Source organism: Glycine max, chromosome 18 (assembly GCF_000004515.6).
Source record: "Glycine max cultivar Williams 82 chromosome 18, Glycine_max_v4.0, whole genome shotgun sequence".
Lineage (NCBI taxonomy): Eukaryota > Viridiplantae > Streptophyta > Magnoliopsida > Fabales > Fabaceae > Glycine > Glycine max.
The window spans coordinates 54,322,430-54,346,502 of NC_038254.2; the positions used below are offsets into that span (position 1 = coordinate 54,322,430).

At 32.2% G+C, this 24,073-nt stretch overlaps 3 protein-coding genes across 6 annotated transcripts; 2 read left to right on the top strand and 1 right to left on the bottom strand.

The window, feature by feature from the left end:
• Positions 1-1,461: 1,461 nt before the first annotated feature.
• On the bottom strand, positions 1,462-22,196 carry LOC102666504 (probable leucine-rich repeat receptor-like protein kinase At1g35710). 4 transcript variants are annotated; one of them, XM_041012171.1, is made up of 3 exons: positions 20,421-22,184; positions 2,325-3,028; positions 1,600-2,103 (listed from the first exon to the last, which is right to left on the bottom strand). In XM_041012171.1, exons 1-3 carry the CDS (start codon positions 21,680-21,682, stop codon positions 1,727-1,729), a joined length of 2,343 nt encoding a protein of 780 aa, XP_040868105.1. In that variant the 5' UTR covers positions 21,683-22,184; the 3' UTR covers positions 1,600-1,726. The 4 variants fall into 4 exon arrangements, with proteins under 4 accessions (XP_006602894.1, XP_040868105.1, XP_040868106.1 ...); XM_006602831.4 differs by lacking the exon at positions 20,421-22,184 and having other exon boundaries at positions 1,462-2,103; positions 2,325-4,620; XM_041012172.1 differs by lacking the exon at positions 20,421-22,184 and having other exon boundaries at positions 1,961-2,117; positions 2,325-4,591.
• LOC100777208 (AAA-ATPase ASD, mitochondrial) lies at positions 6,254-8,568 on the top strand. The gene has a single exon (XM_006602830.3). The coding sequence runs from the start codon at positions 6,728-6,730 to the stop codon at positions 8,225-8,227; it is 1,500 nt and encodes a 499-aa protein (XP_006602893.1). The 5' UTR covers positions 6,254-6,727; the 3' UTR covers positions 8,228-8,568.
• LOC100777731 (AAA-ATPase ASD, mitochondrial) lies at positions 15,501-17,413 on the top strand. Its single transcript, XM_006602829.4, has one exon. The coding sequence runs from the start codon at positions 15,706-15,708 to the stop codon at positions 17,206-17,208; it is 1,503 nt and encodes a 500-aa protein (XP_006602892.1). The 5' UTR covers positions 15,501-15,705; the 3' UTR covers positions 17,209-17,413.
• Positions 22,197-24,073: the final 1,877 nt, after the last annotated feature.

Sequence of the window (24,073 nt, forward strand, 5' to 3'; positions counted from 1 at the left end):
TAATTGTATTGTTAATGTACGTTATACATATTCCGATGTTGTGCTGTTCCTGAATTTCAATAAGCCTGTGCAGTTGATGCCATATGGCCGAAGATAGCCAGCTCAAACAGATTACTCAAACGAACTTAAAAGGTATTGACAACTATCGTTAATTAAAGATGGTTATATATAGTAAATTTGTTTACATTAAAAATAATATTTTAGGATAATTTCTAATGAATTAATAATATAAAAAATCTTTACACAGTTAATATGTGAAAATTAAATTATTAGTAGGATGCATTTGAATAAACCATTTAATAAATGTTTATCATATAAGTTTTTAATTTTTCTATAATAAAAAATAATTAAATTATTTTTATATAAATTATAAAAGTTCTTTTCATAAGATCAACAAATTAGCTCAGGAAAGAGGATCATCTAACCAAGCTGACTCTGTCATTCATCTTGAACAATTCAACAGTGTGAAGTTAATGGCTGAATACTTTTTTTATATATAAAAAAATAGCGAATTTAATGTATCGATATGGTGCTACATGACTGCCGTGTACTGACAAACATATTGGACAAATATGCATTCTATACTGTCAGCTTTCGATATTTAATTTTTGGCTATAAGTATATATAGTAGAAATAAAAGTAGTTTTTGTCATTGATTAACCTAGCATAGCGTCTTTATATATATATATATATATATTAATTATTTCAATTTTTAATTATAAGATGTAATTGATTAATTTAGATTTACTATGTAAGTTAATTAATTTAGTTATTAGTATTAAATTTTTATACAATTATAATTTTTTTCTAAATTTATTCTTAATTTAATTAAATTTATTGATCTTCTTCGATCTTCATAAAAAAAGAAAAAAATAATAGAGGATATTTTAATTGATTTACAAGATAAATAAAATTAATAGGTTACTCTTATGAAAAAGAATAACTTTTATTATATCGTTAAATTCTTTTATTCTCTTTTACTTTACCTTTACATATTTACTTACTTTTGGTGAGATAAAAATGATCTTTTCTTTGAATTGTTTTTCCACATCAATTAAGAAAAAAAATCTTTGATTTATTTTTTCTTTAATATGATCTTTTGTAAAAATAGTTTTAAAATTGTATTACTTATCGTGAGAAAGAAAAAAATATTTTTAAAAATTTCTTTGTTGATAAGATTCTCAGGATCTCTTTCAAAAAAATATTATTATAAGTTTTTCACTGATTCTGTTAAAACATAGGTCTAATAAAGTAAGATTTTTGAAGAGACCAATTCACAAGGAATAGTGCCGTGAATGTTCTTGTGAGATTTTTCAAGAACACCAATACTTAACATCACGCCTCTCATATATGTTTTTAATCGTTAAACTTTTTTAGTCTTTTAACTTTTACTTTATACTAATTCCTTAATTTTTTTCAATCTTTACTTTTAATCCCTTAAAATAATTAAAAGAAAGGAAGAAATAAAAATTAAAGTACTAAAAGTAAAAATGCAAAAAATTAAAAAACTAAAAACAGAACACACACTAAACAAGTTTTCTTTTTGTGGTACCTCATATTCCTGATTTTTATTAAATTACAAACTAAACAAGTTTTGTAATCCATACAAACAACATATCACGAGAACTAATTCAACTTCAAAACAGAACTTCATGAAGTCATTTGACAACAAGTTTATTGAATGCTGACACATCTAATTTCAACTAGAAGTTTCACTTTCAGGAGTTCACAAATTTAAATAATGCCTGAGTTCTTGACTCATGAGCTGCTGCAATGAAATCTCACGCAAAGGAATGTCTAATGGTGTAAGCTGAGTAAGAAAACATTGAGAGACCGATTTCATTGTTGGGCGAGAGCAAGGATTGGCATTTAAGCACGCAAATGCAACTATGGCAACACTAACTATTTCCATTAAAACTGACATTGTTGCCTGTGGGAGGCGTTGGTCCAATATTTCACATAATGTGATGCCATTCTCAGTAGATGCTGATTGAAGTGATGAGAGTATTTCCTTAGGATGCGATCCCACCAAAGTTTCGAGTGCCACCACTCCAAAGCTGTACACATCACACCTTTCACTCACAACCATACTATATGCAAGCTCTACATTTACAACATTAACACCAACAGATTCAAAGATCAGAAGGAAAGTAGTTGAATAGTAACAACATTATAATCTACAATTTTTATAAACTCAGTGTAAGAAACAAGTCCATTTGCCTGTTATTAAATGTATTGTTTAGTCATTATCTACATCAAATCACGAACAAGAGAACACAGGTAAAAAGAGAAATGAACCAAAAATAAAGATATGAACAATTTACCTGGGGCTATGTACCCAATGGTTCCGGCAACTATAGTTCGATAGGATGAATCAATGCTAAGGAATCGGGCTGTGCCAAAGTCTGAAACACTGGGCTCCCAGTCTGAGTTAAGCAAGACATTGCTGGCTGATATGTCTCTATGCACAATTGGAGGAGTGAAGTCATGATGAAGATAGGACAGAGCATGTGCAGTGCCTTTCACAATGCTAACCCTCTTTTTCCAATCCAATTCCATGGCTTCCACATCATCAAACAACACTGAAAACAAGCTGCCTCTCTCCATGTACTCATATATCAAAAACATGATTCTTCTGTGCAAGCAGAATCCATGGAGCTTCACAACATGTCGATGCTTTATTTCTGATAATACTTTGACCTCATTTCTGAAACTCTCATCAAAAGCTGCCACCTCTGCTTCAAATCCGTGGAGTTTTTTCACGGCAACAATCTTGCCACTTGGTAACTGTGCCCTATAAACGCTCCCATAGGCACCTGTTCCAATACAATATCTCATGTCAAAGTCTTCGGTTGCTGTAATGATGTCTTCATAGGCTATGCTTCCATCATAATTCCATATACAGAACAAGTCCCCATTCTTAGTGGCTGCTGTTGTGTTTGCATGTTTGTTCTTAGTTGCAATGCGATTGTGCCTCAGACACACGAATAGTAAGAAGAGCATGATTAGAAAAATGAGGATAGGGAGAACTATGACCAGCTGATTGTGCTTGTGCCTTACTTTGTTGCTGCCGGCCATGACTACTAAGTTGTCTTGGGCTGAACAACGCTTGAATTGATGTGTAGCTATGTAATAGAAATCATCGCTACATACACCCTTGTTCCCTATTAGCTCACTCCCACTGAAACCATATGGAATGGGACCCTTCAAATTGTTGAATGAAAGCCTCAAGTTAAAGACATTTTGCATAGATAGAGGAACTGTTCCGGTAAGATTATTGTAGCTTAGATCCAGAGTAGTTAAGAAAGGCAAATATCCAAGCTCTGGTGGAATTTTTCCACTAATTGAGTTGTTTCTGAGGTAAATACTAGTTAGCTGTGCATGGTTTCCTACTGACAAGGGTTTTAAGGAACCAGAAAGTAGATTGTCGGAAATGTCAAGGAATATTAAACGTGGGAAATTTGTCTGTGACAAGGGCAAGGTCCCACTGATTTTGTTGGCTGATAGATCTAACAAAGTAAGACTTTTCAAGAAAACCAAATTCTGCGGAATTGAACCTTGAATGTTGTTGTGAGATATGATTAGGTTCTCTAATTGGGTAAGATTTGTCAGTGCTGGAGGTATCTCACCATCAAGTGAATTATAGGACAAATCTAAGACAGTAAGATTTTTTAGAAACCACAACTCACCAGGAATGGGGCCTTGAATGTTGTTGTAAGAGATAATTAGTCTTTGTAATTGCGTAAGATTTGCCAGTGCAGGAGGTATCTCACCATCAAGTGAATTATAGGACAAATCTAAGACAGTGAGATTTTTTAGAAATAACAACTCAGGAATTGAGCCTTGAATGTTGTTGTCAGATATGATTAGGCTCTCTAATTGGGTAAGATTTGCCAGTGCAGGAGGTATCTCACCATCAAGTGAATTATCGGACAAATCTAAGATAGTGAGATTTTTTAGAAACAACAACTCAGGAATTGAGCCTTGAATGTTGTTGTGAGAGATGATTAAGAACTCTAATTGGGTAAGATTTGCCAATGAAGGAGGTATTTCTCCATAAAGAGAATTATGGGACAAATCAAGATGAGTGAGTTTAGGGAGATTACCAATATCAGATGGGATAGTCCCTTGTAGTCCACAGTTTGAGACCTCAAGCCATTCTAAATTCTTGAAAGCAGAGAGGTTTAGTGTTGCTAATCGAATCCCAGGTGTATAAAAGCCATAGTTGATTCTAGTTACGCTTCCTGCGACGTTGCAAGACATACCATACCATGAACAGATATTGCGCGAAGCTACTGACTCTGATCTATTCCACCATCCACTATTGATTATAGCATTTTCTTCCAATTGAAGCTGCGACGGTGTAGGCACGGCTTCTAACTCCAATGTTATCCCCATAATAACCACACTGCAAATAACAAAAAACTTCATCCTTTGCGGACGAAAATATTCAAACTGAGTTATGAGCTAAGCAGTTAATGGTATTTTAGAGAGACAATTAACAAGTTTGTTTCTGAGGTTTATGAGAAAATGAACTTAGACTAACACGTTCCATGAATGGGAAAGCTTAGACATTGTTGGCACTGATCATGTCCTATGACTGAGTGGAAATTAAATCACAAGGAATTTCACAGAAAGTGATAGACGACAACATTCGTTGGAATTGATGATTAGATTTTGTTCTTTTTTTACTTGTTAAACATAGCAAACGCCAAACACGTTTGGAGGTTTGATACATCATCACGAAGCCACCAGATTAGACCGACTTCTAGATAGATCACTTATATCAGCTAGTTACTGTGTTTAAGTTAGATCGATATTTTTAGGCAAATGTATTATTTAATATTCCAGACAAAATAAAAATATAGGTTTACTAGTGTTAGTATATTGAAATACCAGCTCCTGATAAAAATAAGGCCAAAATGGAAATTTATCATACACTGGAATAGACTATAAGGAAATTAACCCTAAAAGTATTGGATGTTAATATGGCATGGGGGAGTGCTTTGTCAATCTGGATCATGATCGAGAAATAATATATATAGTAGTCTTCCATTTTGTATTAATGTATTATTTTGTTTAATTTTGTTAAATTAATAATTTTCACAATAAAAAATAACTATTTCTATACTAGGTAGTTTAATTAATTATATATTTAAAAGTTAAATTTAAATATTTTACTATTCTTGTTAATTAATAAGAATAATTATATTAGATATAATTTAAATTTTCAAATGTATGTCTCGTTTTTTAGTTTAATCTTCCCATTACTTATGCTCTATCACTCTTTCTTCCTTATTTTGCTGTCGCTGTTAACTTTATTAAATTCAACTATATTTTTCTATAGTTTTCAGTCTCCTTGCCTGGTCAAGTTTGGCATCTTTACCTCACTATCATGAACTTGTTTTATTATTGAAAGTTGAATCCACAAGTCAATGGCAAGTAAAAAATTAATTTCTTTTTAATATCTATTCTATAATACTTTGCTTGTGATAAATGACTTATCAGCTTTTTTACTAAGAGGGGCATTTTTTTTAAAAGCGACCCCAATTGAAAAGATGCGGAAAAAAAATGTTTCCTCTTGATAAAAAAGCTTGACTTATCATAGAAGCCAAGTTGACTAAGAAGTATGATACCTCTTTCTCTTTCATACATAGTAAACATTTTTTAAAATATTTTTAAAACGTAAATTAAATGATCATAATAGTAAATAATTAAATTTATATCTTCACCGAAAATTCAACGTAAAACATTTTTTCTTTTCTAATTGAGTTTGAATATTTTATATTATTTTTATAAATAAGAATACATAGAGGTTTTAATAGATAAAATATTAGTTTCATTTACTTAATATCAAGGATAAAAATATATTTATTGATGTAAAGTTAAAATTTAACTTCAAATTTTTTGAAATGTAATATTTTCTAATAACCATTACTTTAGCAGGTTAATTTACTTAGATTTAAACAAATATTTTGTAAATTTGAGGACATCACAGTTTGCTCAATACTGGTTAAGTTGAAACAATATAATCCCATCCCCGTTGAATATTCATGTTCTTAGTGGTTAGATAGATGAGCTGATTTGCCTTTTATTTTATTTTTAAAAAAAGATAAACTGATTTGCTGTCCATCATATGCAAATTTCATTTCATGTATTATTTAACATTCTTTTATTTTAGGTATTATTTGAAATCCATCTATTTTGCTTAAAGATTATTCAAAATCATTAAAAGTTTCCTTTATAATAAAAGAAATAAATTTGTATCATATTTTATTTCTTCAAACAAATATAATTTTAAGAAAAAAGCAACATATACAGTACGACAACATTTCTCGCATAAAGTGTTTTGAAAATCTTAAATAGAAGTAGCATTTCTCATATTTAAATGCAGGCATGAGGTGAGACGGTGTAAAGTAGGAGAAATTAAGAAAAACCTGAGGTCCAATAAGCATTTGAATGGTCAAAAATGGCTGCCGGACACTTTTAGAAAATAAAAAGATAGGACAAAGGACGAAACATACTAAGAATTTCCTATGAAAATGAGGTGTTCCCCTCTCGGAAATCTGCTTACTTAGCATATATGCTCGACCAATGTGCACTTTTCCTCTGTATAAATACCTTCCCCTAACTGCTTTGAAACTCCATTGATCAAAACACCAAAGCAAACTAGTTCAAAAACTTAGAAAAAAACCAAAGAAAACATAGTAATCGATTATTGGAGAATATGGGGTCAGAATGGTCTATATTAGGGACATTCACCGCAACCATTATGATAGCCTACACTGTGATTGACAAGTTCGTCCCAACCCATATCCGTTCCTATGCCCTAATATATGTCCACAAACTAATAGGCTTTCTGTCTCCTTATATTCACATCACTTTCCCTGAATTCTCAGGCGAACGTCTCCAACGCAGTGAGCTTTTCACCGCCATCCAAACCTACCTCATCCAAAACTCTTCTCAGAGAGCCAGAAAACTCAAAGCCGAACCCGCCAACGACAGCCACAACAAGTTCCTTCTCTCCATGGATGACAACGAAGAGATTACGGAGACTTTCCAAGGAGTTAAGGTCTGGTGGGTTTCTAACAAAACCATGAACAAATCACAGTCGATTTCCTTTTACCCTAGCTCCGACGAGAAGAGGTTCTACACGCTCACCTTTCACAAGCGCCACAGAGACCTTATCGCAAGCTCTTACATCACACATGTATTGGAACAAGGAAAGTCGTTGAAATTAAAGAACCGGCAGCTGAAGCTGTACACCAACAGCTGTCACACCAGTTGGGGCGGATACAGAAAATCCAAGTGGAGCCATGTTGTCTTCGAGCACCCTGCGAGGTTCGAAACCCTAGCCATGGATAAAAAAGCTAAAGAAGAGATTATAGACGATCTTGACACGTTCCAGAACGGAAAAGAGTATTATAAAAAGATTGGAAAAGCTTGGAAGCGTGGTTATTTGCTGTATGGCCCTCCGGGTACTGGGAAATCTACCATGATAGCTGCTATGGCGAATTTCATGTACTATGATGTGTATGATCTTGAGTTGACGGCGGTGAAGGATAACACGCAGTTGAGAACTTTGTTGATTGAGACAACAAGTAAGTCTATTATTGTGATTGAGGACATTGATTGTTCTCTTGATCTTACTGGGAAGAGGGTGGTTAAAAAGGGGAAGGAAAAGAGTGAGGATGCGAAAGATCCTGTGAAGAAGACTGAACAAGAAGAGAATAATAATGAGAGTAAGGTGACTTTGTCGGGTTTGTTGAATTGCATTGATGGGATTTGGTCGGGTTGTGCTGGAGAGAGGATCATTGTTTTCACAACAAACTATTTGGACAAGCTTGATCCTGCTCTTATTAGGAGTGGGAGGATGGACAAGAAAATTGAGTTGTCTTATTGTTGTTATGAGGCTTTTAAGGTTCTTGCTAAGAATTATTTGGATGTTGATCATCATGATTTGTTTCATGATGTTGAGGGGTTGTTGGAAAAGACCAATATGACACCTGCTGATGTTGCCGAGAATATGATGCCTAAGTCGAAGGGTGATAATGTTGAGACATGCTTGAAGAAGTTGATTGAATCTCTTGAGAAGGCCAAGAAGAAGCAAGAGGAAGAAGCACGAAAGAAGGAAGAGGAGGAGAAGGAACAGCTAGCAATGGAAGAGGCGAAAGAGAGTGATGAGAAAGCTGGGAAAGAGGTGAAGGAGAATGGTTTCGTCCATTGATTTGGAAAAAGGATTAAAATAAAGATTGAGATTAACATATGCATATGCTTCTGCTATGCTGGGCTGTGAATAATATTCTATTAGGAACATATGATTTGAGTGTGAAATATATAATGATTTGTATCTATATTATGTATTAAGTAATAGACGTGTATGGTGGTCAGCATATATATTAGGACTTCATTTTGTATGAATTCTATATTAAAAAAATGTATAAGCTATCTATGTGCTACCGTATAAGCTATCTATGTGCTAGTATATTAGAAGTTGGTTCGATGTATATGGCTGTGTGGATTGTATTGTATCTGGATTTCAATGTGAATTGAATGGTTTGTATATTATATTGATGCGCGTGCAACTTGTTTACAGTATTAGGTATATAAGTTTGGTAAATCTATATAAAATAATAAATGAATTATATTTATATTATCTAATAATTTTTTTTATAATCAGGAAAGAGATAGAAATAAAAAAAAAAGATGAATCATATGATGATGAAAAATAATGTTTTAGAAAAAATATTATAAAAAAATATTGTACGAATAAGATGTTTTTAAAATATTATTTTCTTCAGCTTTTTAAATTACCAAATGAATGATAATATGTACAATTTACTAAGAAGCTATACATCAATACGAAATATTTTTAGAAATTATACTTATACATAAATTATACATCAAAAAATTAAAATTATAGAACAGAGAGATATAATTAAAAAGAAAAAAGAAAGTATGTGTAACTATTATAAAAACTATTGTATGAGTTTACTAACGCATTAAATTCATTACCAGATTTGTATTTAATGGTTATAATTAAAAGGTGAAAATATAAAAGAAATATTTTTATAGTTGGTTATAATTAACAGGTGGATATGTTTGCTGGAGAGGGAGGATATGACTTCAGGCAATTTAAATTTGGAGTTGTCAAATTAAATAAAAAAGCTAAATTATAATTTTAGTTTTCTTATAATTTTACATCCATGATTGTGATTTTCATATTTATAAACTGAGATATTTAGTCTTTTTATTTTTAAAAACTGGTCCAATTTTGATTTTGATATGGTTGATGCTGATGTGATGCTTTTATAATTGTTAGATTTTGTTTAGTATTTCAAAAAAAAAAAATAAAGGATATGTAGATATAGTAAAAAAAATTCTCCTTTTTTATTTTTTGTTATTCAAACTAATATTCAATAAAATTAATAAAAATAAATAAATCTTTCGAAAAAATAAAAGAAAGAAAATACTCGTATGTTATATTGCTTGAGATATTGCCTACTAATAAATGCTGATGATTGTTCATAGGATTTGAAATAGTATAAGTGCATAATAATACATTTTCTCTATAAAAAAAGGTAAAATAAGTTCCACTAGTAACTTTTGAATAAAATATGAATACATTATATTGTAAATACGTGATACATGGTATAAAAAAAATGCAAAAATCACTCGACCATTACCCAACTCTTGAAGAATTGTGGCCACATGCCTACATGTTCCTTTCAGCGCAGTCAGCTATAGAATTTGGAGAAAAGCTTTGCAAAGTCTTTTTCAATTCTCTTGTAACCTTCCCATGTTTCGATATTGTCGTTGCCTTTCTTCCTTAGGTTAGGTAGCCATAGGACAACAATTCCTGAAGTGCAACAATATCTTTGCCCACCCAAATGTGCAGATCAGATGCATTACTTTCACCAATGTGTTTGATAATAATCAACCCCTCCTTACATTTACGAGACAATCAATACAAGAGCAATGGCTAATTCCCTTATTGATAAACATTCTCAAACAAGTTCTTAGGATTAGTTTACCAATAGAGGGACCTAATTTTAGTCAATAAAGACACGAACTTGATTTATTTAAGTTAGGTTATATCTTTCCACAAAAAAGTAATTTGTTATTTACATCTAGTAATTAAACCTAATAGATAATTACAGATCTATTGTTGGGTACCCGAATAATAGTAAAATAATATCTCATAACTAAAGTTATAGTTAAGAAATGTAGGAATTGACACAATATCTAAATGCAAAAAATTCTCAAGTGGTAAGAGAAAAAATCAAGAATAAGACTCTGAGAAATATTTCTATTAAATGGAAGAGAAAGTTCAATAGCTCTCCAAAAGCTATCAAGTCACATGAAGGATTAGTTATTCTAACTTTACCAATTGTGCATAGGACAAAAAATTAATTGGGTCTATGTATTTAAGGGATGGTAATTTCTGCTTTTTGCGGGGGAAATGTTTTCCACTTATTTTTTCGTTATCCTTTAACTTGCCTTTATTGATGCTCAATTCTTTGAGAAATTTAGCATATATAACGAGATATGTAAGTGTTTAATAGCATCTAAGTGCATTACAAGAAATTTACTAATTAGCATAGAGCTTTTCCTTACTAATACAGTTTGCAACGACTTTGTGAGCGATTAGAGAGAGAATTCTACGTTGCTAAATTCAGGTTGTTAATTAGCAAGGGAATATTTCCCTCGTCATTTTCTCACTAATTAATCTCATGACTTTCCTTGCGATTCTTGCGGAAAAATCGTCACAAAATAGATGATCCAAAATGAATAATCCTCTTGCTAATTTGCAATGACTCTTCCTCACTAATCCATTGCAATGTTGTAACAAATCTCTTGCTTTTCCCTCGCAAATTGCTTCACCACAGAACCATCATTATCCTCTAATTGTTCTTTATAATATATTCCTCGCAATTGCCTTAATATTCCCTCACAATTCTACCTTTGTGAATCAAACACCATTCCCTCGTTATTCCTTGCAACTATTCCTACACAAGTTCCTCCCTATTCCTTCGCAAATTTTCCGTCACTTTTCCTTTGCCAGTTCCTCGCAAGTCCATTTGATTGCTATCATTGCCTAATTTCCCTCACTAGTCTCTTTATATTCCTTCGCAAATTCAATTTTATGTTTTTTCTTTTCCAAAATTATTATTTACCTTTGTATTCAAAATAATAAATAATATATATATATATATATATATATATATATATATATATGTTTGATTAATACAACAAAAAATGAATTATATAATAATAAAAATGAATTATATAATTCAGGATAACTTAAATTATATATTTCAAAATGATTCAGAATAACATGATTCAAAGTAACTAAAAATTAGAAAAATCCTTTAAATAATATCAACAAATCAAACTCTCTTACTCATAACTGAGTTCTTTCGAGATAACTAAATAATAAAACATTTTTATCAAAGTGCATAACAAATAAAATACAACAAGAAATACTAGTCAACATGTTTCATTTATTGTTGAGTCTTACAACATAAATAAAAAGAAAATTTTAATCATCAAACTAAAGTGTATTATCATTATCATTTATTTTTGTTTGATGATACTGTTGGATTCATGAAGGCAGATAATATCTCTTTTTGAAAGAACTCCATCTATGCTTGCATTTGTGAGATAGAAATAAGAGCTTGACTAGCCAATCTGAAGGATATTTACCTTGACTTGCAAAAATTCTGAAGGATCTCCATTCACCCTTCTAGATTGAGCAAATCCTTTAGGGAATGAGAGTTTGATTACCAAGGCTTTCAATTAATTCTCCTTGGTGTCATTAGGTCGATCAACTCCTTGTTACGGAAGTTTCATTTGTTTCTTCATTAGGCGCCTTCCAGTTATCAAGTTGATGACATTAACATTCTACCATATATGGGTTCACAACTGGTTAATTAAGATATATAGGGTGTTCACTTGATACTTCAACCTACTCATAAAGGATGCTAGCTGACCCATCTGTGTTTCCAAGTTGAGGTTTGCCTTAGTTTTTTGCTGAAATTATTGTGAGATAGAAATAAGAGCTTTAACCAAATATATGCTCCAGAGAGATACCTATGTTGGGATTTACTTGTAGTAATGACCTAGTCGATATTGTTTGGAAGTTCAAAAGTTAGATGATCATACTCTGTATTTAAAGTAGTTCGCCCTGGGGAGGGGATAGTCAGAAAATTCTTCAATTACATGCATTTGATTGCTCCTTAGATTCTTTTTGATATTCGAAGACTAAGTCAACTATAAACTTTTAGGGTTAAACTTAATTTAACTTGGTCTAAAGGTTTTGATAAATATTTATATGAAAAATATTCACTAAAAATGACATATACTTAGGGAAATAATATAATGGATGGAGACATTAGACATTTTTGTTACTAATGATTTTATTTAACTAAATTTAAATTGTTAGTATAAAACATTATGAATTTAAACAAAAGATATGATGCACTGTATTAATAATAATATGCATTAATAGTGTATATTAATAATTAATACACTATGGTATCAATATATATAATTTTATATAGTATTTATGTTAATAATTTATTTTTATTAAAAATTAAGATATTTAATCTGTAAAAAATGCTATATTTATTCATATAAACATTATAAAGTTTATCCGTTAGCATATAACATTTGTTAGTGATATGTCCAATCAAACTATTCTGTATCAAGTTGTAGAAAGTAAAATTGCTTTATCTAAAGGTAGCCAAACAAAACACACAAATCCGGAAGGCTTTTTATGACAGTCTACTGTGACCTCAATGGGTTGTCAAAATAAATCGCTAACATGCTAATAGCTTACCCGTGTGATACGTTACCGACAATGTGATTTGAACATTGTAAACGACGACAACCACATATATTTTGTTGCTAAGTTAGTAAATTAATTGCAAAAGTGAATAATTTGCTATTGCATTTGCTTCTACGTCTTTTCAAAAGGGTTCTGATTAATTGACCGCTTGTGTTACCGAACGGTGCGGCTTTTCTAATGTAATCTTACTCTTATATTATGGGTTGCATTAGTACTATAGTCTATGTAACAAGTTTTATAAAATAAGGTCCATCATTAGTGATTTAATGATTTTTATCTGGTTTTTCTCAAGGTCAATTTTGTGATTTATTTGGATAGGACACTCTACCAGTTCACTGTTTTTTCAGTCTAGGCGATTGACCTGATTCGGTTTTGAGAATATTTCTATGTAGGAAAAATGTTGAATGTCCAATTGTCCATTTTAAATTTGAAGTGAATATATAGGTATGATAAAAATAGAGATTAAAAAAATAAAATGAGAAATATGACAAATAATATTATAAAAAGAGATAGACATAAAAATAGGAAAAAAAGAGATGAACAAAGTAAATTTATGAATATAATTTTATTAATTTATATTATATACTTGACTCTTTGATAGAGAGTAAGAAGGCAGATGGAATTTTGAAATTTAAATTAAAAAATTAAAGAATAGTTTAATACTTTTTTCATTTTTTTTTTCAATCAAATAAGAAATATATTATATTATTTGTATTCTTTTTTAAACAGGACATTAACGTCTTTTGTGAGATATATTTTGTTTCTAATTATATTTAAGGTTTCGTAATTAAACTATCAATATGAATCCTACCAAAAAAAACTATTGATATTTATATTTATTATATTTTGTAATTTTAAATATTTTAAAAAATATTTAGTTTTATTTCACTAGATTACTTGTTATATTTGTTATCTTTTCTCATTTAATCTTTTTCTTCTCTCTTAAAAATATATACACTTGAAAATCTGCAAAAAATATTATTATTACATTATTTATTTAACATTACATTTTACTTTAAAAATCAATGATGATTATATAAATGATTACAGAGATAGTTTAAAAATTGAATAGAATACTTCACATTAAAGTAAATATTGTTCACATAAAAAATATTAATATTTCTTTTCATTTAAATAGTAAAGCTATATCAAAACTGCCATGTCAATATATCAAAACAAACTAGCCTAGTCGCTGAGAGGCTTTGAGTCTCATGTCGAGGAACTTAGTTCATCTTAAGTTACTATAAAACAAAATATTATATAGTAAGTATTCATTATATGCTGCTATTCTAGTCAAGTAATTACGGACTTTCAAAAGTATCCATTTGTTGCCCACGACATCTTAGCCCTTGCCTGAGAGTACGTTCTACCATTGTCAAGCAATTTTGAACAACAACGAGAAAGCTTACTTCAGTCAATATGAACCAGAATTTGGTTAAAGTTATCAATACTATATCTCAAACACGTCATATCCTATTTACTATTGCAACATTTTAATTTATTTTCACGCTTATAGTTTCATAATACATTGCCACTCTTATTGGCTTTGTGATATATAATGTTTTTTTTGAAGTTCACCGCTTGATCATAAATAATAATTGAAGCATCCTTTTCTTCATCTCCACAACTTTTTGTTATCCAAAACATTTAAATTGAACAAAAACAAAGAAAATAATTAAATAATTCATATTTTTGTATATTTTAAAATATTTAAATTACATTAATTTTGATCTATATGAATGAGACAACAAATGATTATATAATCTATGTGAAAAAACTTTTAATCCAACAATAAGTTTTAAGAAAATATAATTCAGTTGAAAGTTATAGAATGATATAATAGTTAGTAAAAATTATACCGTATAATTTGATTCCTTTATATATAGTTTATTAATTCAATAGATTAAATGCTAATAAGCTTAAGATATTTTTTTTTAAAACAATTGATAATGGAAATAGTTTTGCTCAATTTTAAAAACAAAAACTTAATTTGGCTTAATACGGCAATGAAACAACAAATTAAAAGCGAATAATTGCTAAAAAAAACAAATGTTTATTATCAAGTAGCAAAAAGAGAGAGTATGCATTTTAAGAAGAAAAGTTTATTTAACGTGAACTTAATTTCTCAAGACTTCTTTCTATATATAAACGACAGAAGAAAAGAAGTTGGAAGAAAAAGAAAGGAAAGGTGTGGATTTAATGGATCGATTTTGATTGATATCAAGATCACAAAATGTATGGTTGGGTTAACTGGCTAGATAATGAGTGCATGACAAGTTGCGAATGTCGGGTTACCTTTATTACTTGGAGGAGTGTTCCATTATTCTTGTGTTTCCATCCTCATCCAAACATGCTCAAGCTTCCATCGTACATGACAAACATTGGGGGGCCAAATTTTCCAATCCAGCAGAAAAAAAGTGGTTTGGACTTAACAAACATCACTCATTGTCAAATGGATTCGTTTAGCAAAAAACTTCTCTAGCACTGGCAGCGACCTCTTCCACTTCAACTCAGATTCTCATGTATGTGACATTACTCCTTCAAGGGACACCGCCCCAAAAAGAAAACACCCTTTTCTGCTTGTCATATATTAGAGTTTAACGGAATGTGTTGAGAGTTTAAAACAGTTTTATACGATGAATTAATTAAAAATCATTAGTATTATAACTTTTTTAAGATAATTATTATAAAAATTAATAAACTTAACACTTGGGACAACAATCTGAATTAGTCTCACACCATCATTGCATCATCTATTTTCTCTATATATTATGCATCCCTAGCCAAATAAAATAACACCAACACAACACAACACAACACACGCACAACAATAGTGTCAGTAGTGTTTGTGTGGGATGGGGGAACTATGGACACAAATGGGCTCATTGATGGCCACAATCATGTTTGTGTATGCCATGGTTGAGCGTTTCTTCCCGGCGGCGCTTCGCGACACTCTTCAAATCCACACTCAGAAAGTGGTGAACCTCTTGTACCCTTATGTCCAAATCACCTTCCCTGAGTTCTCAGGGGAGAGACTCAAGCGTAGCGAAGCCTACACTGCCATCCAAACCTACCTTAGTGAGAATTCTTCACAACTAGCCAAAAGACTGAAAGCTGAAGTAGTGAAAGATAGCCAGAACCCTTTGGTGCTTAGCATGGATGACGACGAAGAGGTCACCGATGAGTTCCAAGGAGTGAAGCTTTGGTGGGCTGCTAGCAAAACTGCCTCTAACCCTCATGCATATTCCTTCTCTTATTATTCTCCCCCTGATGGAAAGAGATACTTCAAGCTCACTTTCCACAAAAAGCATAGGGATCTCATCACCATTTCTTACATCAAACATGTTTTGGAAGAGGGGAAGGAAATTGCCCTGAGAAACAGGCAGAGGAAGTTGTACACCAACAATCCAAGTAGTGGTTGGTATGGCTACAAACAGTCAAAATGGAGCCACATCGTGTTCGAGCACCCTGCCACGTTCGAGACTCTTGCAATGGATCATAGGAAGAAGGAAGAGATCATCAATGACCTTGTCAAGTTCAGGAATGGGAAGGATTACTATGCAAAGATTGGAAAGGCTTGGAAGCGTGGCTACTTACTCTATGGTCCTCCTGGGACCGGTAAGTCTACTATGATAGCTGCAATGGCTAATTTCATGAACTATGATGTCTATGATCTTGAGCTGACTGCAGTGAAGGACAACACTGAGTTGAGGAAGTTGTTGATTGAGACTTCTAGTAAGGCTATTATAGTTGTGGAAGACATTGATTGCTCGCTCGATCTCACTGGCCAGAGGAACATGAGAAGGGAAAGGGGTGAGGAAGAGGAACCAAAAGATCCTAGTAAAAAAGATGAAGAGGAGGGTAACAAGAATAGTAAGGTAACTCTATCAGGGTTGTTGAATTTCATTGATGGCATTTGGTCAGCATGTGGGGGAGAGAGGATTATTATTTTCACAACAAACTTTGTGGACAAGCTTGATCCTGCTCTTATTAGGACAGGTAGGATGGACAAACACATTGAATTGTCCTATTGCCGCTTTGAGGCATTCAAGGTTCTTGCCAAGAACTACTTGGATGTTGATTCGCACAATTTGTTCGCTAGAATTGCGAATTTGTTGGAAGTGACTAATGTGACTCCTGCTGATGTTGCTGAGAATCTCATGCCTAAGTGTGTGAATGAAGATGTTGAAGCTTGCTTGCTGAATTTGATTCAATCTCTTGAGAGAAAGGTGACAGAAGAAGAAGAGGAAGAAGCAGGGTTGAATGAAGAAAAGGACAAGGAGGAACCTACTCAGCAGGAGAACAAAAATAATGGGCACAGTGTGGAAGATGTGAAGGAAAATGGATTCATGCTTTGAGTGGGAAATGGAAATACTCTTGATTGAGATTGTTACACTTTCTGGTTAAGACATCTATTCTGCTACATTATTATTTTGTCCACTGTATCTTTTCAGCTGAATTGATAGCAATCATCTCCTGTTGTTCAATTTGTGGTTGAAACATCTATTCAGCTATATTATTGTGTTGTTCTTTAAGGGGTCAATTAGATCTATCATTCTCATTCACACGTTCTTATCATTCCATTTTCAATTTCGGGTATTTTGAAACAGCATAATACCTGGTGCATGGTAGAATTACGCCTAGAAGAAAGAATCATATGTACCCGTTATGGTTCATTATAGAGTTAGAAATTTATTTACTATACACCAAAATCAATTATCTCAACATTCTTACTTTTCGTTTTAATGGTTGAATTCAAGTTACTCGTGCTGCTAATCCCTCATAATTTTCCTAGCAATTATTGTGCACCGAATAAAAGCTTCAATACGTAATCAAAATAAGTACTAACTAATAAATCATCAATTTCTTCAAAAAAATAAAAATAAAAAACTCTCAAGTATTGAATATCTATTTTTAATTTAGTTCCTTAAGTTAATATATTTTATTAACATTTAAGGACTAAATTAAAAAGTTTTTTCAATACTTTGAAGGATTATTTAGTGTGATTTTGAATATTTTAGAGATTATATATAGAGAGAAATAAAAGCCATGGGTTAGCTTTTTTTATAAGGTTAGGTGAATTTATTAAATTAAGACTTAAATATGTTTTAATTTTTTTTATAAATTAATGAATTTTATTTTAGGTTCTTAATAAAATATTTATTTGTGTTGAGTTCCTAAGAAAATAAAATTTTATTTTTGGTCTTTGTTATTTTGTTTTACTTCTTTTATTATATCTATTTTTTTTCATTTTTATACATAAAATATGTAAATAATTTATTATTAGTCCGTATTAGATATTTTTTAAAGAAATTAATACAAAACAAACAAAATGTACATTTTTTTAAAAAAATTATTTAATTGTGGATAAACTTAATTTATATAAAAAGTTAACAAATATATAGATTAATGATTGAAATTAACCACATGGATTAAAATCACAAATTTTTTTAAAGTGAATAACAAAATATTTCGATAAAAATAAGAGGACCTAAAATTACAAATATTTTAAAAATAAAGAACAAAATGTTTCATTTTTATTTTACCAAAAATGGAAAAGACTAAAATCATTAATTTAAAAAAATAAGGAGACAAAATTTATATTTTAATCATTAATATATTACCAGTATATATTTGTTTCATATGAATAAATTCGAACATGAAATATCCCCTTTTCTCAGTAATTTAAAGATCATACTTATATATTATAGCACTCTATGTATGACAAACAACATTGATAACGGTTAATTGGAAATTTAGAGACTCGATTATCTTTGAGACATAAATTTGATTGAATGTAAATGTTAGTATATATAGCACATTAGTGAGGTAAAGGTGTTCTGAGAAAAACAGTTCCTGCAGTGAGTTGAGACTTGAAAACCATCTGGTAACCTTAGTGTGAACGGTTTGATTGTTCTATAACAGTAAAAATAAAATGGCAAGTGACAAACATGATCAGTTTAGTCCCATGTCTAAAATCCAAGCACTTGATTTCTCATATTACTAGTTTGCTACTACTAAATCACTAAAATATATCCTTTCTTTATGTTAAACCTCATATTCCTCATTTTCATTAAATTACAAAATTAAACAAGTATTATAATCCATATATACGAAGCATATCACGAGAGCAAAGTTAACATAAAAACAATTTCACCAAGTTTTCTAATAATTCACCCGAATAAACAACTAGAAAAGCTTTATTGAATGCCGACATCATCTAATTTCAACTAGAAGTTTCACTTTCAGGAGTTCACAAATTTAAATAATGCCTGAGTTCTTGACTCATGAGCTGCTGCAATGAAATCTCACGCAAAGGAATGTTTAATGGTGTAAGCTGAGTAAGAAAACATTGAGAGACCGATTTCATTGTTGGGCGATAGCAAGGATTGGCATTTAAGCAGGCAAATGCAACTATGGCAACACGAACTATTTCCATTAAAACTGACATCGTTGGCTGTGGGAGGCGTTGGTCCAATATTTCACATAATGTGATGCCATTCTCAGTAGATGCTGATTGAAGTGATGAGAGTATTTCCTTAGGATGCGATCCCACCAAAGTTTCGAGTGCCACCACTCCAAAGCTGTACACATCACACCTTTCACTCACAACCATACTATATGCAAGCTCTACATTTATAGCATTAACAGGAACAGATTCAAAGATCAGAAGGAAGATAGTTGAAAAATAACTACATTAAAATCTGCAATGTTTATAAACTCAGTATAAGAAACAAGTCCATCTGCCTGTTATTAAATGTATTGATTAGTCATTATGTGCATCAAATCATGAACAAGAGAACACAGGTAAAAAGAGAAAGGAACCAAAAATAAGGATATGAACAATTTACCTGGGGCTATGTACCCAATGGTTCCAGCAACTATAGTTGGATGGGATGAATCGAAGCTAAGGAATCGGGCTGTGCCAAAGTCTGAAATACTGGGCTCCCAGTCTGAGTTAAGCAAGACATTGCTGGCTGATATGTCTCTATGCACAATTGGAGGAGTGAAGTCATGATGAAGATAGGACAGAGCATGTGCAGTTCCTTTCACAATGTTAACCCTCTTTTTCCAATCCAATTCCATGGCTTCCACATCATCAAACAACACTGAAAACAAGCTGCCTCTCTCCATGTACTCATATATCAAAAACATGGTTCTTCTGTGCAAGCAGAATCCATGGAGCTTCACAACATGTCGATGCTTTATTTCTGTTAATACTTTGACCTCATTTTTGAAACTCTCATCAAAAGCTGGCACCTCTGCTTCAAATCCGTGGAGTTTTTTCACGGCAACAATCTTGCTACTTGGTAATTGTGCCCTATAAACGCTCCCATAGGCACCTGTTCCAATACAATATCTCATGTCAAAGTCTTGGGTTGCTGTAATGATGTCGTCATAGGCTATGCTTCCATCATAATTCCATATACAGAACAAGTCCCCATTCTTAGTGGCTGCAATTGTCTTTGCATGTTTGTTCTTAGTTGCAATGCGAATATGCCTTAGCCGCACGAGTAGTAGGAAGGCCATGATTAGAAAAATGAGGATAGGGAGAACTATGACCAGCTGCTTGAGCCTTACTTTGTTGTCTTTGACAGAACAACGCTTGAATTGATATTCATCTATGTGATATAAATCGTCGCTACATACACCCTTGTTCCCTATTAGCCGACTCTCACTTAAACCATATGGAATGGGACCATTCAAATTATTGAATGAAAGGTTCAGGTCATAGACATTTTCCATAGATAGAGGAACCGTTCCGGTAAGATTATTGTAGCTTAGATCCAGAGTATTTAAGAAATATCCAAGCTCTAGAGGAATTTTTCCACTAATTGAGTTGTTTCTGAGGTAAATAGTAGTTAGCGGTGCTAATTGGTTTCCTACTGACAAGGGTTTTAAGGAACCAAAAAGTAGATTATGGGAAATGTTAAGTAATTTTAAACTTGGGAAATTTGTCTGTGGCACGGGCAAGGTCCCACTGATTTTGTTGGCTGATAGATCTAACCAAGTAAGACTTTTAGAGAAAACCAAATTCTGAATGGAGCCTTGAATGTTGTTATTAGAAAGGATTAGGCTGTCTAATTGGGAAAGATTTGCCAGTGGAGGAGGTATCTCACCATTAAGTGAATTATAGGACAAATCTAAACAAATAAGATTTTTTAGAAACAACAACTCACCAGGAATGGGGCCTTGAAATTTGTTGTTAGAAAGGTGAAGAATCTTTAATTGGGTAAGATTTGCCAATGCAGGAGGTATCTTACCATCAAGTGAATTATAGGACAAATCTAACCAAGTTAGATTTCTTAGAAATAACAACTCACGAGGAATGGGGCCTTGAAATTTGTTGTTAGAAAGGATTAGTCTCTCTAATTGGGTAAGATTTGCCAATGAAGGAGGTATTTCACCATGAAGAGAATTATAGGACAAACGGAGATGAGTGAGTTTAGGGAGATTACCAATATCAGGTGGTATAGTCCCTTGTAGTCCACAGCCTGAGACCTCAAGCCATTCTAAATTCTTGAAAACAGAGAGGTTTAGTGTTGCTAATCGAATCCCCGGTGTACCCAATGGACATCTGATGCCAGTTATACTTCCAGCGACGTTGCAATCTATACCATACCATGAACAGATATTGTGTGAATCTAACTGTGATAGATTCCACCATCCACTGTTGAGTATAGCATTTGCTTCCGATGGAGGCAGCAATGGTGCAGGTGCAGGAGCAGGAGCAGGGGTGGCTCCTAACTCCAATACAGTCCCCATAATAATAACCATACCGTAAATAACAAGAAAGGTGGTTCCATAAAAATTGAAAACAAAAAGCTGCATTGTTTTCTGCAGAAGAAAATATTTAAATTCGGCTATGAGCTAACTAGTTAATGGGTTATAAGAAACTCAAGTTTCAGTGTGTTGTGTGCCAAACATACAAGTTGGCCACTCTTTTATTCTCACACCCCGGCTTCACCTACAACAGTCATTAACATGGAATTCCACAACATTTGTTACGGCATTGCTTGACTTTGACTTTGAGTCAACTCTGAAGAATATTCAATGTAACAATTTCACCGTTACTGCGTGTGCTTAGACTAAGTCACTAACACTTTCCATTGGCCATGATGGGAATGCTTAGAAATTGTTGTCACTGATCAAGTCTGTGAGGACAGCATTGTCATTTTGGGATTAGCTTTATATTTGAACAACCGGAGGAGCCACCTCAAGTTTATGAACAAGACTGCATCTCTTAAACACGATTATCAACATCTCTATGTTTTACAAATGATTATAATTTGAATGCTGAACATGAATTGAGTTGAGTATTATTTAGACAATTTGAAATTTATTTTTGTGGGAGGGGCCACTAGAAAGTTTAGGTTGAATGAGAAACCGTAAACAATTTCAAGGAAAGAGATAAGAAAGAAACATGCTTAAGGGACGAGAATAGTTGTGTCTGAATTTATTACACTCTTCTTTTTATTATTATTTGTACAGGAGTATTTATAAGCATTTTGTTTGAATCAAATAGCACTGGTACGTCTAATTTCTTCAAAGTTTCTTTCTGAAAGTAGCTGAGCAATATATTTGGTTTGTGGTAGCAATATGTCCCAACAAATCATCAGCAGGCCCAAGAGGACACATGGGAGGCCTACCCATTTCGAGGATTATGAGTGATGATGTCCAGTGGGGACAACAGTGACATTTGGGAATTGCTTGAGACACCTAGCATTTTGGTTAGGGTACCCAACAATTTCTGAAAAATGTCAAAAATACCCTTAGAATGTGTTTGGATGGAGAAATTTTAAATTCTGAGAAATTTTAAATTCTAAGAATTTCAAATACTTCAATTGAAATTCTTTTATTTTCAAAATTTTGTGTTTGGATAAAAAAATTAAAATTATGAGAATGAAAAAAATGAATATAAAAAATATGGTTGATGTGCTAGTTATATGTGTTCCTCTATGCACACACCCAATCGATATTTTAGGAGCTTAGACGGAGAAGTCTGTAAGAAAAGAATTTCAATTCCTCACCTTTTAGAAGGAAATTGAAATTCCAGATTTTTAGTTGTTTAAAATTCTGTTTTAAAATTCCAAAATTTTAAATTTTTCATAAAAAAACATCCAAACAATGAATTCTAAATTACAGAAATTCTAATTATCTGATAAATTACTTTCTTCAGTTAAAATTCTCTATCCAAACGTACTTTTATGGTATTTTTGGTTGTAAATAGTAGGTTCAAATTTTCATTTTTGTAAAATTTCCGTGACTTAGTGTCAGTTGTTTCTGTTAAGGACGGTTTGGAAGCGTATTTGATCTCCGGTGGTGTATGTGCATTTGTGAGGTGTATACGATGAATTTTGATCGATTTCCGTCGTCAGAAAAGGAAATGAGTGCAAAAAAAAAAAAAATTCATGTACATACGGATTGGCGTATGGTCATACGGATTATGGGTTTTCACTAACAGAAAAAAAAATTATAAAAAAAATCCATACGGAGCAGACAAACATGGTAGGGAGGAAGAATAATACACACAACAATGCACGAAACACAAAACAAGCAGCACCAATGTAAACCAAAACACAAAACAATACACAATATCTAACAGTAAGGAAGAACAAGCACTACAGGAGGAAGAATATTCACTAACCTCGAAGACAGGAGAAGAAGAGGCCACAACAACGAGGAAGAAGAAGAGGAGACAATGCGGAAATGAAGCGAGGAAGAAGAATTCTCGGAAGAAGAAGAAGTCGTTTCTCTTGCAGGAAGAAGAAGAAGTGATTTTCGGAAATGTACAGTGACTTGTACGGACGAGTCATTGTGCCGCTTTTATATGAAAGGATGAAGGACATTTTTGCCCTTTCACCCACGTTGTTGGGTGTCCCAAGCAACTGCCTTGACATTTTTGGATTTTAACTTAAGAACACTGAGAGGAGTCACTAGGTCGGATGAGAAAGTTAAGCAATTTCCTGGAAAAAAATAAGAAACGAATAAGAGACGATAATAGTGGTCAAAATTGATTCCACTCTTTTTTTAAATGATAAGGTTTAATTATTACCTTTTAGTCCACAGTAGTATTTTATGTTTTTAATCGTTAAACTTTTTTAGTCTTTTAACTTCTACTTTATACTAATTTTTAATTCATTATTATTTTTTTCAATCTTTACATTTAATCCCTTAAAATAATTAAAAGTAAGGATGAAATAAAAATTAAAGCTGTAAAAG

What these genes read in the sequence shown, in the direction of transcription:
- LOC100777208 (XM_006602830.3), top strand. Translation starts at nt 6,728, where the DNA reads ATGGGGTCAGAATGGTCTATATTAGGGACATTCACCGCAACCATTATG.
- LOC100777731 (XM_006602829.4), top strand. Translation starts at nt 15,706, where the DNA reads ATGGGGGAACTATGGACACAAATGGGCTCATTGATGGCCACAATCATG.
- LOC102666504 (XM_006602831.4), bottom strand. Translation starts at nt 4,431, where the DNA reads ATGAAGTTTTTTGTTATTTGCAGTGTGGTTATTATGGGGATAACATTG. An exon ending in CATTGGGTACATAGCCCCAG is followed by an intron (nt 2,104 to 2,324) that starts GTAAATTGTTCA and finishes TTGTAAATGTAG; the next exon opens with AGCTTGCATATAGTATGGTT.